General features: G+C 41.5%; 1 protein-coding gene across 1 annotated transcript in view; it reads left to right on the top strand.

The window, feature by feature from the left end:
• The window catches only part of IRAG1 (inositol 1,4,5-triphosphate receptor associated 1), a 117,097-nt gene that overhangs the window by 84,224 nt on the left and 16,446 nt on the right, over positions 1-16,427 (top strand). The window contains 7 exon segments of the mRNA XM_047070566.1: positions 994-1,024; positions 3,390-3,530; positions 4,019-4,150; positions 6,320-6,461; positions 12,249-12,298; positions 12,833-12,940; positions 15,307-15,371. Of these exon segments, the coding sequence (XP_046926522.1) occupies positions 994-1,024; positions 3,390-3,530; positions 4,019-4,150; positions 6,320-6,461; positions 12,249-12,298; positions 12,833-12,940; positions 15,307-15,371 (669 nt within the window).

The raw sequence follows: 16,427 nt of genomic DNA, 5'->3' as shown, positions 1-16,427 counted from the left end.
TGCCAAGTTCTGTGACGCTTGTAGGACCCCTCCCAGTGCTCCCACCCCAGCACAGGAAAGGGCCTGTGCATTATTTACGTTGTCTGGGTTTCAGAACAGGACTAGCTTTAGTCACCAGCAAGAGAAGCAGCAGCAGAGTGAGTGTGCAGACAAAAGGATGGCTAACTGTGGGAACCACACACGAAGAGGAACCTCACAGAAAGACACCTCTGTGCTGGCTGGGACTTTCTTGCCTCATCTCTAATTCCACCCAGTAGAGACGGTTCTCACTGTAGAGAGGAACTCTGGCCACTCTTTCCTACCTTGTATTCTCTGGCCCACCTGCTCTCTTGTCACAACCCTCAGAGACAGGAGGAGGGCCTGGCTTTGCAGACCTGAGTATCCCCCCCACAAAACTATAAAGGCTATTCAGATGTGTGCAGTTTATAAAGTACATAGCATATACATTTTCTTACTGAGTCTTTACAACAAGCCTGTGAGTTAGTCATAATAATAGCTAAATCTTCTGAGTGACTACTCAGTGTGGATGTCATGTATATACAAACATGTATACATACACACATATACACATTTATACATATACATGTGTGGATGTCATATATATGTGAATATATACACACATACATTTATATACACACATACATGTATATACATTTATTCCTTAGAATACTCCTGCAAGGTAGATATTATTCCCATTTTACAAACGAGCAAACTTAAGTAACTTGTCCAAAGTCCCAGACAGTTGAGGCGCTGATGGAGGACTGACCCCAGGATCTAATATTTTCCACCACACTTCCTCTGTAGGAGTCAATGTCTGGGCAAATATCTCATCACTACAGAGCTCACACAAAGTGTACCCTGCATCTTTTCCATCTCACCAATTCTTCTTACTACATTTCTGGGCATACATAGTCTGCTGGTTGTTCAAAGTCACTTTCTGGTTTATTTCATAGGTTGGACACAGTTCATTTGCATGTCTTTTCTTTTTCACAGTGCCCCTCCGCTCACTGAAAAGGAAGTTGAGGTAAGTGATTCCAGTGCTTTATGAAATTTAGTGCTCGAGCTTTATGGGGTTTATAGAAAACATTCCCTTCTCTAGCCCCTGTCCCTGACAATTGTATACAAAAATGAGAATACATGACTGTTAGGTAATATGGACATTGAGATCAGCCCTACTGAACTGCTGAGACTCCCACCCCAGGTAAAGGAAGATTTTGGCAAATTTGGTCAGAGATAAGAATGTGCCTGGAAATTCCACATTTCTTCAAGGATGGTTTATGCTTTTTAAAAGGATGACTTAGATACACAAAGTTAGCTGGGAGGCAGCAGAACTCAATCAAATTTATTTCAAAATTATTAACAGCTGGCCAGATTTCAAGTTTTAAACTTTGGTCCAAAGGAAAAAGTTATTTCCCTTTTGAGGATTCCAGACGTAAGGAAACTTGCTCAGCCAAGGTGACAGGCTGTGCTGTCAGCTCTCCAGCCTTCCCTGATTCCTCCAATACTCCCCTTAGGGCCTCCTTGTCTCTGTAGAGATGCTATCCCAATGGGTTGGTGAGTGAGCTGAGAGGAACTTGTCTTCATTTCATTGTGGTGAAGGGGTAAATGGACAAAGAGAACACGTCCCAGGTGAGGTGGTGAGGACCTATGATGCCAGCACTAGTTTCCAAGACAATTATATTGGAATGGATAGAAGGAAGGGAAGAAGAACATGGATGAGTTCAGAATGTCTTTACACACAGGTTAGGAGGATAGAAGGTTTTAAAGTCTTTATAGAATGGTTTGCCACTGATAATAAGAAAATTAAAATACCCTTCCTGAGACCCAGTGGGCTGGATAAGTAGAGGAAGACAGACAATGTGAAATATCTGCCACAGATAGTAACAATTACCTTGCACACAGACATTGTTCATCACACATTCCTATCCATCCTTTCAGCTGATCCTCCAGTCAGCTCAGAGTAACAGATAGAGCAGGAATTAGAACAAAGGAGGAAACCAAGTGATGAAATAACTTACCCAAGGTCCCAGACCCAGCACTTAGCAGAACAAACCCTGGGACCCAAATATTCTGTCTGAATTCAGGACTCTTTATATCACACTTCCATGAAGGCGATAACCCAGGTATAGAAAGCTAAACAGTAAGCATTATTGATAAACTGACTGGACTGAGGTTTGGGTAGCACAGAGACCACTAAACCAGTGACATTGGTGAAGACGGTCTGTGGGTGGTTTGTTTAATGGCTGGCTTCTGTCCTCAGATGTATGCTGACACAATCAGTGCTCAGCATGATGAAAGTAGCACAGGTGTTGAATAGTCTAAGGTGTCAAATAGTCTAAGGTTGAATCCTGGCTCTATTACTTGCGTCACCTTAAACAAGTTAATGACCTCTCTGGTCTCAGTCTCTTTACCCATAGGGTGGACATAACAGTTCCTATTGCAGAGGCTTTTTGTGGGGTTAAATGAGCCAAAGTGTGCAGAACTCACAGCAGTGCTAGCATATAGTAGATGTTCAATGAGGAGTAGCTTCCTATAGTGCCACATCATTGTTGTTATTGGGTCAGTTTAAGGCCTTAAATTCTCTGTCTGGAGATGTTTACCCACCATGGGCCATATCACATGAACTTCAGAAGCTCAGACAGAGTTAGCTTACCCCAAGGGTGTAAATCTGCTATCTCTTGACTCAGGGCAAATGAAGGCCATGGTTTCCTGTGTAGAGACCATCTGTCTATTTCTCCTCCTCAGTAGTTTCCTATTATACCAGGAATTTCATGTTTGCTCAAACCACCTTGCAAAGTTTCATTCATGCATCCTGCATTTTTGGCATGAAATATTTGTTCCAGGACACTTTTCCTAACAGAATCATACCTGGCCTTATTTAATCTCCTGACACCTTATTAAAGCTGCTTTCCACATAGGATTTGTAATACTCAGGTAAGATGCTGGTTGAAGTTTGCTTTAAGACAACACGTCTTACATTTTAAATGGAGTTTCTTTAAATACAGTGGTTCTATGCAAAACCTCCAAAACACACATCCAATGAATCCTAGCATGAATCTAAACTGCTTACACAATGAGCTGAGTTTACCTAAACCTAAATACAGGATATTTTCTTAAAATTCAGGTAAAAGTAAAGTGTTATTCTCTTATTATTTTCAGTAAAATGCATTTGGTCTTCTGGTCCTGAAAAGGACCTAGCACGAACCTTAGGTTATTATTTCACCATCTTTTGTGCAGTTTACTATGAAGGAGAGTTTCACTTGTACCTGGCTGCTTTGGTGATTGGTTCTAGGAGCTACTGTAAAATGCTCGTGCAAGAAACATACCTGCGACCTTATTCCCTGTAATAACTCCTCCTAGCACCTCTTCCACACTCTTGTTCCCAACAGAACGTGTTTGTACAACTGTCCTTGGCCTTTAGAAATGACAGCTACACTCTGGAATCTAGAATTAACCAGGCTGAAAGGGAACGTAACCTGACAGAAGAGAACACAGAGAAGGAACTGGAAAACTTCAAAGCTTCCATTACGGTAATTGTAGAGCCTGATTGGAGAATCCCTAGAGAAGGGACTGTCTCCTAGGGCTATGCCAGGGGTCCTGCTTTCTTAGTCACCAACTAGAGTATTCTGACATGAGAAATCAGGTGAAGGTCCTGAGCCAAACAGAGTCTTCCTCAGAGAGCTGAGAGGAAATGAGGTAGAGACCTAAAGGCCTGGTTACCTCAGGGCTGTGGGTAAGGCCTCCAAACCCTCAGCCGCTTCTCAGGAGGAGTCTAGGTGACCTGGGATGACAAAGGGAGCACCTTGGGGACCAAAGGCCTGGATGTGATTCCCTTCTTTCAGGCCAGCCATGTATAGAGTGTCCATGTTGAGATTCTCCAATCCCCAGAAGAAGGTGTAGCCCAGGCCTTGCAGAGGCCGCTCCTTTCAGCCAGGATGGGGAACAGGGCTCATTGTGACAGCCCAAGTCATGTCTTGGTATGTGAGGACCCCAAGTGATGTTCCTTGTCACTTCCCAGTCCTCAGCTTCACTATGGCACCACTGTGAGCACCGGGAAACCTACCAGAAACTGCTGGAGGACATTGCTGTCCTGCACCGCTTGGCTGCCCGCCTCTCCAGCCGAGCTGAGATGGTGGGGGCCGTCCGCCAGGTAAGCCTCTCCAGCTTCCAGCCCTCTGACCAGCTCTGCTCTGTCCACAGTAACTAGAGCAATAATGTAAGCAGTGACAACTATAGACACCAGTTATCGATGGCTTCCTTTGTGCCAGACATCTGTATATTATTGTGTTTTATTTACTAAGAGTATTTTTGGTGGACCACTAAACCTTTGAGGTGTTCCTTGGATAAAGCTTTCTGTGGACATGCAAGTTTGGGAACTGCTGCATACTATCATCCTTTCTTGGTTATTTCTAATACATATTGGCACCATCAAGGCTTTGAGAGATCCTATACTGAAAAAGCCTGTTTAATTTTTACCAGTGTGTTTCCCTAATGTATTTGACTGAAGAACCATAAAATACCTATTTTCTCATAAAACATCTATTTAACTCCCATGGAACTAGTATTTGGCAAACATGCTTCAGGAAAAACTGCTTTGTTTCATTTAAGCCTCCCGGCAATCCTGTAAATATCCTTTCCCCCTGAAGAAGACATGAAGCTTCAGAAAGATAACAGCAAAAGTAGTGGCAGAGCTGGGGTGCAGGCCCAGATCCGGCTCCCTTTCAGCCACTTTGAAGTCCTAAAGCTCATAGGGCACTGCCCTGGTCCAGGATGGTGTTATGGGATCAGACTGCCTGAGGCCTTATCTTGGCTCCACTAGGATTCACTGTGTGACCTCAGGCCAGATACTGAACTCTCCATGTTCCAACATCTCCAACCAATGAAGATGATGATAGTATCTGCCATAGAGGGTTACTTGCAAAGTACGTAGATGTTATTATCACTGTTGCTAGTACCGTGCTCACCTATCCTGCTGCACTGGTTGCATTAGTAGGGTGTTCCTAGAGTAGAGCCTAGAGCAGTCCTTGTAGAATGAAGGAAGGACAAGCCAGTGGGCTGCCCCACCCCTGTGTTCTTCCGGGGAAAGGGCACCTGACTCAGCAGCTCGCCCAGGAAGTCACTCTGGCTGGGGGAAGCAACAAAGGGAGAGCTCAAGGGAAGTGTCTGGTCCCAGCTCCTGGCTGCAGGGAACTTTTCTAGGGAATACTCATTGAGTATGTCCCACTGTGGCCAGCAGGCCCTGGGCTAGGCTCACCGAGGGATCCAATGAGGATAAGCAAGGGAAACTCTTCCTCATTCTGTATGGCCCTCCCAAATGCGTTTCTTGGCCCATGCACTGTTCATAGAAGTCTTCAGCCTTCTCCACATGGCTTTCCCACCCCTAACTTCCATGTCTTCCATGTTGGTCCTCATCTTTCTCTCTGGTCCCACCAGACTGGTCCTGGCACTTGTCTTCTCTTTCCTAGTTGCACTCACTGCCACCAGTCTCACCCCTTCAGTCTAGTCTCCACTGGTGGCCTATGTCACTTCCTTACCTTAAGATATTTGATGGCTCTTTTCCTTCAGAAAAAGTCCAAATTCCTTAGTGTTCCATTCAAGGTCCTTCACAACTCAGCCCTAACTACCCTTTCTTGTTGGAAACAAACCCAACTGCTTACAGATTTCTACGTAAGTAGGATGACCTGTACTCCACTGGTTTTCCAGGCAATCCTGACATGTGCCTACTGTCCCAGCATAATTCTTTAAATTTTTTTAAAAAGTAGGCTCCATGCCTAACATGGAACTTGAACTCACAATCTCGAGATCGAGAGTTGCATACTCTACTGACTGAGCCCAGCATAATTCTTAATAGCACCCCTTTAACTCTTCAAAGACTCCTGTCTGAAGGATAGATCCTCACCTAGGTACAAGCCCTGTGATGTTCTGTTCTGGACCTTTATTCTTGGAGTCCACTGGCCTGAATCTTTTTGTCTCTCCTACCTATATCTTCATGCCCAGATGCTGCCCATACCCCACATCCACTTCACTTTACCTCCAGGAAGCCTCCCTGACCCACTCTCTCTGCAGAGAGGACTTCTCCACCTCTCATCTCCTCAGGCATTGTGGCTGTGCTTGTTCTTGTCCTCTCTGAGTGCAAGTGCCTAAATCCCCCTCTCAGCTCACATCACAGACAGCAAAATCTTAGAGGGCAGAGTTACACCTAAGATTGGTCCCTGTATCCTTTTGATTGTCCCATCCCAGAGCCTAGCTCAGAGCAAGCAAGTGCCAACAAGCCTTTCCTCCAACTTCCCTGTGTGCTCAATGCTCTCCTTTCCTTCAGGAAAAGCGTATGTCAAAGGCAACAGAGGTAATGATGCAGTATGTGGAGAATCTGAAGAGGACGTATGAGAAGGACCATGCAGAGCTCATGGAGTTTAAAAAACTTGCAAATCAGAATTCAAGCCGCAGCTGCGGCCCCTCTGGTAAGGAACTGGGCTCCTGCCCCCATCTTGACCTTGCAATGTGGGTCTCTGATAGCTCTAGGCCAGGATCACATCTATTAGTACAGCCCAAGGACATGCTTTTAGTTGAGCAAGGATCACTGCCCCTGCCCAGTGCTGCCCATGGGGGCCTCACAGCAGCTGCTTCAGTGAGCCTAGAGGCCTGGAACCAGAAAATATGAACAGTCCCAAAGCAACTCCTGACACAATTAACCACAGCAGTTGACCACTGATGTGAAGCCCACAGGCTGCAAGAGCTCACTCTACTTGATGAGAATGACAGACCTCAGACTTTGTAGTCTTTGTGCTTTGGGGCCAACACATACTAAGGAATTTGAGCTTTATCCTAGAAAGCAATAGATTTTAGTCAGGGAAATGACATGATCATTTATGGAATTCAGAACATTCCTTCTGATTACAGTGTGGCAGTTACATTACTGGGGTAGAGCCAAATACAGGGAAACCCACAAAACTGCTATTACAATAGTCCAGGTAAGGGATGAGTCTGGGCAGTGGGGGTGGCATGAGGGCCTGGCTAAAGGAGATACTGCTGAGATAAATAGCAGATTCATGGGAAAGACACATGTTTCAAAGAAATAATCTTTTAAAAAAATGTTCTATACAATTGCTATAGGAGCACAGAGGTGATTCTGCTTGAAGGAATCAAGGGAAGTTTTACAGAGGGACAGCATCTGGGCAGTGTTTCAAAGTAAAAATAGTAGTTCTCTAGGCAAGAAGGGGAGGTATCTCCTGGGTAGAGGAAACAGCGTATACAAAGATGTAGGGTTGGGATGGGAAGACCATGAAACAAAAGAGTTAGATGTGGTTGAAGTGTGATGATGACAGGTTGAAGGTAAGACTTGGTAGGCCAGGGCCACATGCCAGGCCATGCTAATAATTTGGGCCTTTGTCCTTAAGGCAATGAGGAGGCACTGGTGAGTTTACACCACATAACATGGTCAGATTCTATTTTTAGAAGATTTCTCCCACTTCAGAGTAGGCAACACATTAGGAGCGTGTAGACACTGATGTCTAGAAAGACAAGTTAGGAGGCACTTGCAGCACTCCAGGACGAAGAGGACAGTGACCTGGACGAGGATCTCTGCTTGGGAGCTGTCAGGGTCTGGGCTCTGGCTGATGAGGATAGGACTAGCAGAAGAAAACAAACCTTTTAGTGACAGGAATCCCTGTGGAATGCAAACATCCGGGATACCAAGAGCAGGAGGAGGGAAAGTATAACAGATGGAGAAACCTTTATAAACAGGAGGTTTCACAAGTTTCCTGGGGAATATCAGTGACACTTTCCAGAGTCAAAAGGCAGTGTACACATGCTCCAGACTGTCTGCTTTCGGTCTTGACAGCAAACTCCTGATCCACAAGCATCTGGGCTTATAGCAAACTGCTCTCTGTCAGTGTTAGGAGTTGGGGAAGTTGCCACCAAAGAAATCCTAATACATGGGTCCTTGCATTATTGTCCTGGAAGGTACAAGGTCTCCTATAAACTGCCTTATCCAAGATTTATGGAATGAGCAGTTACCCATTCATTCATTCTAAAGACATTTACTGAACACCTTTGATGTGCCCCCACATGATACTGAAATATAGAAATAAAGGATACGCAGTCACTGAGATCCAAAGGAACTCCCAGCCTGTGGGGAAGGCAGAGCAGTAGAACCATCCCAGTGACAGCAGTAAGCAAGTTCCTATGGGGAGCACATTGCAGAGTCCCACATTCAGCCTGGGGATAGGAGAATGTGCTTACAGTAAGAAGGGAGATGGTAGCTGAATCTCAAATGGTGAATAAGTGTTTTTCAGATATTTGTTCCCACTGCATTGTTTTTCAGCCTGGGCTCGTGTAGAGGAGCCAGCATCCACCTAACAGGTGTGTCCGTTGGATACTCTATGACCATTCCCTAATAATGTTTGTTTTTAAGCCTTTACATGACTACTGGCAATCTTTGTCTATGCCTGAGACTCTGAAGACTACAGTAAAGTAAAAATATCTCTTATTTAAGGAAAGGTGCTACACATTTAAAAAATAACATCAGTTATTTTTTTCTGAATATGAAACATACTGATAACCTACATTTTGGATTATTTCCTTAAGATGGATTTCTGGAAGTATAAATACTAGCCTGGGGGAAACCAAATTTTATAAGGCTCTTCAAGAAAACTCTTTTCAAATAACGCATTGATATTTCCATGTAATGGGTAACAATAATGCTCAGTTCATTGTGCTATTGATATTCTTGTCCTTTCCTTTAAAAATTTTTTTTGACTTTGATGGGTCAAGATTATATCTCATCTCATAGTTTGAATTTGTATTTTTGGCCTTTTCAAATGTTTTTTGGACATTTGTATTTCTACTTTTGTAAATTCTCTAATTATATCTTTTGCCTACTTGTAAGATTAGTATTTGGTTAATTTGTATGAATGCTTCAATATATAAAAAATATTTTCTGGTTCTGCTATTTTGGCTGACTGAAAAAGTTGAAACTCCTTGACCACAAGTGCTTAGATGTTTCTGCTAGATAAAATAAAGCAAACATTAGTTTAAAAGAATAGCTGAATCCACAGGAAAAGAAATTGAAATACTCAGATACAAGAAAAGAAAAGAGAACTGAAACCTGCAGCTTCCTTGGGTACAAGAATCAGCTTCAATCATCTCAGTGCTGGGCTTTTGCACTTGCATGCAATCTGAGATGAGGTTTTGGACACCCATGACTGAGAGTTGACTATGAGACTCCTACAGAAAGTTAAGATTTTGCAAGACTGCATCTTTAGACAGAACTTGAACAAGAAAAAAACACTCCTCAAACAGCAGAGACACAAATCAAGGAAGTCTGTTTCACCCTGTAGTAGGAAAAAATACTTTCTCCTTTCTCGTAAGAAAAGTGTATGCCATGACAGAAGTTGTGATGCAATATGCAGAGAATCTGAAAAGAACATCACAATGATGCCTGTAGGGACTCTGTCAGAAACAAACATAAAGCCACCCTGGAGAGGCACACCCTTCACGCAGGACACACAAGATTCTGCTCACTGAAACCTCACTGAAGATTATTTTACAGTATAGAATTATAAAATACATAAGAAAACAATCTACCTTGAACAAGAATCATCCACTAAACAACAGGATTATATCCTAAGGATTACAGAAAATAAAACAACCTGATAAGTTTTAAAAGATATGTTTAAAATTATTAGAGGCATCAAAGAATGAATAAAAAACATGAGAATAAACTAAAATTATCAAAAAAGAATAAAAAATAAAATAATAAAAATAAAAAAGGAAAGAACTCCTAGAAATGAGGATATGAGGAATGGAAATTAAAAACTCAGTATATTAGGTATAGTAGGTACTATAGTGGAGGTAGTTACTATAGTGGAGATTCTAGATCTTCTCCTTTCGGGCACACTTCTCCCAAGTTAGGTGATGCCATGTTAGGTGAATGCCGTGTGATTTGGCAAATAAAATGTGAGCAGAAGGATATGTGTCACCTTTGAGCTGAGGTCTTTAAGAAACTAGTGTGTAATTTGCCTTATATTTCTTCTTCCTCACATGACAACCATCACTGCTCCAGAATAGTAGAAGCTCCGTTAGTCTGAGGAAATGCAGAGTGAGGAAATGCAGAGCAGAGCCTTCTGCCAACTCAGAAGCAAATGAACATAAACAAATAAATTTTTATTGTTATAAGCCACTAAGACTTTGGGGTTGTTTATTATGGTAGCATAACCTATTGGTACAACATTTAAATCAGACTGGGCACAGTTGCGGACAAAGATTAGTTAACTGAAGATAGATTTGAAGAAGTTACCCAAGTGCAGTTCAGAGGGATAAATTAATCAAAAATATAAAAGAAGGCAGACAGCCTCTCCTCTGTTGTCCTGTCCACGACTCCTTTGTGGTATATTCAATAAACTTATATTTCCTTTTAAAAATACTAAAAAAATGTTATAAGATATTATAAAATATGGGATACAGAGTATAAAATGAGAAAGTTCCAAATACCTTTATTAGCAGATCCACAAGAGGAGAATGGGAGAGAGAAAGTATGCAAAAAGGTTTTCCAGAATCTGAGAGTTTTTTGGAACTAAAGAAAGACATGAACCATTGGATTAAGAAAGCACAGTGAATTCCAAGCAGAAGAGATAAAAACACATAGAAGATGAAGTAAAAATTTTAAAAGTAACCAGAGAGAGAAGACAGAGGATTTACAAAAGACAGATAATTCTGAATAGCAATGGTGGTACCAAAAGACAATGAAGTAAAAGTCTTCAAGGAGCTGAGAGAAACAACTGTCCACCTAGAGAAAACAGGGCCAGCTAAACTATGATGCAAGCCTACAGGCCTGGTGAAGATATTTTGAGACAACAACTCAGAAAGTTTACCTATTACAGACCCTTGCCAAAAGAATAACTAAAGGGTGTGCTTAGGAAAGAATAAAATCGAGATCAAAAGAAAGGAGGAGGATGCAAGAGGTAATGGTGATCAGACATTTGTAAATGGGCGTAAATCTAAACAAGCATTCCGTATTGAAAACAATAATCATAATAATATGGGATTACAAAAACAAAGTAAACAAAACTACTAAAAAGCAACATAATTTGAAATTTGAGGGAGTTATTGTTTTAAGGTTTAATTAGGAAAAGAATAGAAATCATGATTAATTAAAAAATTTAAAGTCATGTAATATGAGGGCGCCTGGGTGGCTCAGTCAGTGATGCATCTGACTCTTGATTTTGGCTCAGGTCATGAGCTCGGGGTCATGGGATTGAGCCCCTCATCAGGCTCTGTGCTATGCATCGAGTCTGCTTAAGATTCTCTTTCTCTCTCCCTCTGCCCCTCTCCCCTGCTTGTACTCTCTCATAAATAAATAAATAAATAAATAAATAAATAAATAAATAAATAAAAAGTCACATAATATGTTACAAATTTTAGTGGGTACATTAAAGATTAGAACTAAAATGCATAACTTCTACACCAATGTGCAGGCTGGAAGGGGTGGTAAGTAAAAAAAAAATTAATGAAGTGAGGTAAATAGAAAAACAAGGGGGGAAATGTGCTTTTTAAGAGACATACTTAAAATACATGGATATGAGGGACAAACAGATATACAAGCTAGATAATATTGGTCAAACTGACACTGAATTGAGCTTTCAAAAACATTTCTCTGCACATATTAGTGTTTTCTGGTGGCAGTATTATCCAGATGTGGTAGAAGACATTTTATATAAAATATATCATCTAATGCATGTACTAAGGAGATGAAAATACAGGGTGCTGGTTTCCTTTGTTCCAAATTTTTCATAGATGACTTATTAAAACCACTTTGTCAACAATTTTCCATTATTTACTGATACCACACCTTCCTTGCTCATAATTTCACTGACTGCATGTCCCTTAAATGAGCAAGAAATAACCCCAAAGCCTTGGTATCGCTATGAGTAGTTTTTCACATACTCATCAGGGCATTACCAGAGACTGTGCAGCGGTGTCAGGTGGATATCAGAGGTCCAAGATGGGCTTCTCATAGTGCCCAGAGGAGTTAGGATAAAAATTCTGTCCAGAAAAGTCCCACTCTACAGATAATTGTCTCAGGGGGTAGTGTCAAACTCAGTGTTCCCATCACTTAGGCTCTTAAACTATTCCTTGAGGGACAGTTCTGATAAACTGATATCTCAGCTTAGTTTCTGGCTACCCATTTTCTGCTGGAGCCTACTCTGAAAACTTACCTGACTTCTCTTCTCTGTTCCCTCTTGCTGCAGAAGATGGGGTCCCTCGAACAGCGCGGTCCATGTCCCTCACACTGGGAAAGGTATGCATGTTCAAGGAATACCAGGGCTCCCAAGGGGATTACAAGAGACGTTGCCACAGTCACCCAGAAAGTCATTCATGCTTGGATCTACAGGTGCCAGAGAACCTCTGGACAGGGTCTCTAATTCAGTTTACCACACTTGCTAGTTCATTCTTCAACCTTCTCTTGCTCATGGTTTCTCTGACTGTACCATCCCCCAAATGAATACGAAATGATGCATAAACCTTGGTATTCCTAGACTTTTCATACACTATCCGGGATGTTATCCAGACTGGGGGTCATTTCTTTTCCATTTCTTCAGGATATAATCTAAAATAAGAACATGTTGAGAAATCACTCACCACTAACAGAAAACTTGGGTCAACTTTGGCCACTCTTTCCACACCAAGCCCCAACACCATCACCACCCCAAAGCCAAAATGTCCAGTGAATGTAATTACTTTAATTAGGAACTAGTAGGAATTTTCCAGGCCTTTTGAACTGTGGATGCTGTTCCCTCCATGACAGTGGGCCTGGTCACTTCTCTTCCCACAGAACATGCCCCGTCGAAGGGTCAGTGTTGCAGTGGTTCCCAAGTTTAATGCCCTGAACATGCCTGGCCAATCTTCCAGCTCATCACCCATCCCCTCCTTACCAGCCCTGGTGAGTATAATGATGCCCACCTCCCAACCCTCTTTAACCTCTCCCTTAGGGTCACTACTATGGGGAGTGGCCTACGTGGCAGCAGGATCAAAAAGGAGAGGAAATTCCCAGCACTGATTCTAGAGTATGGGCTAAAAAGCTCAATATAGACCACATCCCATGTCTTCCACTGCCCTGAGTAGAAGACTCGGTATCCTTGAGCAAGATGCTGGCTGCTCAAAGAGTATTCTTTGCAAATCATATTTCTTTCCATGTTTAAGCCACAATCCTCTAAAGTGGGCATGATGTTTTTCTTCCATTCTGCAATGGGTTTAAATACCTGAAGGTTTCATTGTGTAATAAGTGTTAGAGCTGAGCTTTTAACCCTAGGCTTTCTAATTCCAGGGCCTGTGTTCTTAAACCCAATGTTATCCTACATCAATTCTTTGCAGCATTAAGAAATGAAACTACTGAGGGGAAGGGGCAAAAAAAAAAAGGTTATAGAGAGGGAGGGAAGGAGGCAAACCATAAGAGACTCTTAAATACTGAGAACAAACTGAGGGTTGAAGGGGGGTGGGGGAGAGGAGAAAGTGGATGATGGGCATTGAGGCATCTGTTGGGATGAGCACTGGGTGTTGCATGGAAACCAATTTGACAATAAATTATATTTAATATAAAAAAAAGAAATGAAACTACTGGAATGCCCATTTAATAAGAGATTGATTAAATATACTTGGCCCTAAAAGGGGTTCCTATGCAGTCAAAAATGACATGAAAAATGTCCATAATTTATTATTAATAAAAAGGAATTTAAAAACAGTATATACAGTAGAATTCTGTTTTGTAGGGTTTTTTAAAAGAAGTATATTTTCTACGTGTAGAGATAGTGAATTCTGTAAGACTATTAATACTTGTTATCTCTGGGCAATGATAAAACCACAAGTGATTTTTATTTTCTTCTCAATGCCTTTTTATACCTCTATAATAAGAATATATTGCTACTAATGAGGAAAAAATTCATTTCAGTTGTTTTAAACATACACAGTTCCTATATAACAAAATATTTTCTACATCCCAGGCTTTTGTGGATCTGGCTAATATTACGTCAAACTCTTCTAATTCTTTCTTCAGTTGCTTCTCTATTCTGTGTCCATGCCTAGCACTACTCTATAAGGAAACAATCTGATTGTGTAAGCAATAGATAAAATAGATTCGAGCTCTTTTGAGCCAATAGGTAGCAGTAGCTTCTTTCACCTCTTTTTCAATCATCTATGAAACTAACCTAAACTCCCAAATCACCCATTAAAACAAAGCAACCTAAAAAAAAATTTTTTTAAAGGAGCTTAGGGAGGGCCAGTTAGTGTGTTTAATAGACCTATTTCTGGTACTATACTAAATGTAAGAATATGTTTTCTAAATATACAGTTGACCCTTGAAAAATGCAGGGGTTAGGGACACCCACCCCCATGCAGTTAAAAACCCGCATATAACTTTTGATCCCCATAAAACTACTGATGATCCGAAGCCATAATTACCAATAACATAAAAAGTCAATTAACACATATTTTGCATGTTATATGTATTATATACTGTATTCTTATAATAAAGTGAGCTAGAGAAAAGAAAATGTTAAGAAAATCATAAGGAAGAGAAAATATATTTATAGTACTGTACTGTATCTATAGAAAAAAAAAATCTGTGTAAGTGGGCCTGAGTAGTTCAAACCCGTGTTTTTTAAAGGTCAACTGTATATTCCTTTAGGCTAAAAGTTGGCAACCAGGGATATGTGTTAAAATCACAGAAGGTACTTCTAAAACATTGCCCAGGCCTCATCCCAAGATTCTGAATTGGATCAGTACTTTAAAAAAATCTCCCCCAGGTGATTCTAAGGTGCAGCCAGATTTGAAAACCATTTCTTAACCCAAATCCATTACAACAAAACAATGTGGTAGTCCTATGTAATTTATTATAAAGACATTTCTGATGGCTTGGGGTTTTAGGAATGACAGGGATCTCCTGAGGATTGTGCTTGGAGCTACATCTCCAGGGCAGTGATGGGCCTGTGTTTGGTAGGAGACCTGCTGATATTCAGTCCAAGTCAGTAAACAACCGTCTAAGAACTGGATGGCTCCCCTCCAGAAGGGAGCCTCAAGATGTAAATTCTTCACTCATGAAAACTTGGAAGAGGGGAAGTAAAAGGTGCAAGTTGCATGGGCCTCAGGGGGCACTAAGGAATGGAGCCCAATGTTTGGGCTTGATGCAGATTAGAAAGCAGGGGAAGAGGTGGGACGGCAGCAACCCCTTCTCAGCATTATCAGAGACCTAGCAGCTCTGGCTTCTTCCTTCCTAGCTGATCTTCAATTGCCTGTCTCCTATTTTTCATTCAGTCAGAATCAACCAATGGGAAAGGCAACCTACCTGCCACCTCAGCACTGCCTGCACTTTTGGAAAAGTAAGTTTGTTGATTTTCCTCTTAACTTTGGGAATCTCTGAGGAAATTTTCCCTAACTCACCTTTCCTCCCACACTTTACTCTTAAAAAGTGATGGAAAGCAAATTAAGTTCTAAGGGAACTGAGTGGGACTCTGAGACTCACAAAGATTTCAGAGTCAGTTTGCAACCTGGACCAGGAACATGCTATAGCTGAGTCCAAGTGTATCTCGATCTCAGAAGAGCCCAGAGGAGATGGAAACCTTCTCTGTTGGTTAGAATTCTTTGCGCTACAGATACAAGAAAGTCCCAACTCAAAGAGGCTTAAAAAGTAAGTCCAGAGGTAGATCATTTCCAGGTGTAGTACAGCAGGGCCCCAGCTCGGCCTCTACAATTTCCTTGCTTCTGCTCACTTTGTATGTTGACTTCATCAGCAGACTTGTGGCAAATGGCTACTATTTTCAGGTATTCCATCCAGACATGAAAAGAATAACAGGACTATCTCTTCTCATGCTTCTTTTTTATGGACAAACCCAGAAACATTTTCTAAGTCTTCCTTAGTAAATTTGGAACATGGTTCCTTCCTAAACCAAACACAGGCTTTGGGAATGGGATTGTCATCATGGGCTTAAATGGTGCCCTGGAGATGGGAACAGAGGGTCAGTTTCCCATGAAGCAAGATGGCTCTGTGAAGAACAGTAAATTCCTGAGCAAAATCACATGGCTGTTAGGAAGCAGACAGGAGAGTGAGTTCTGGATTGGCAATGAATAGTGTCTGCTCTGCTTAATTTTTCTAGGCATCTATGCAATTTTCAGGTCTTTTCATCCTCAGCCAGAGCAAGGCAGGCTGTTTCTACACACTCAGAAGAGTTTATAACTTGCTTTTCAAATTCTTTCATTTGCTTGCTAGAAAACATCTGGATCACAGCTGTCACCTCTCAGAATTTTCCCTCGTGTCTTTTCTCACTTGGTAGAACATACACCTTTATTCTTCCTTCTTCTTTGCCTTAAGACAGCTTTAGTCCTTCATTTTTCATTGCTGTTAGAATAGTTTTGCTTGACTTGGCAAGGAAAGTCTA

This window comes from Lynx rufus, unplaced genomic scaffold, assembly GCF_022079265.1.
Source record: "Lynx rufus isolate CCGP_SWC_20201006 ecotype Redwood Valley unplaced genomic scaffold, mLynRuf1.p SCAF_9, whole genome shotgun sequence".
In the NCBI taxonomy this organism is placed as follows: domain Eukaryota; kingdom Metazoa; phylum Chordata; class Mammalia; order Carnivora; family Felidae; genus Lynx; species Lynx rufus.
Note: the sequence above shows the minus strand (reverse complement) of the source record. Positions and strands in the feature narration are given on the sequence as shown.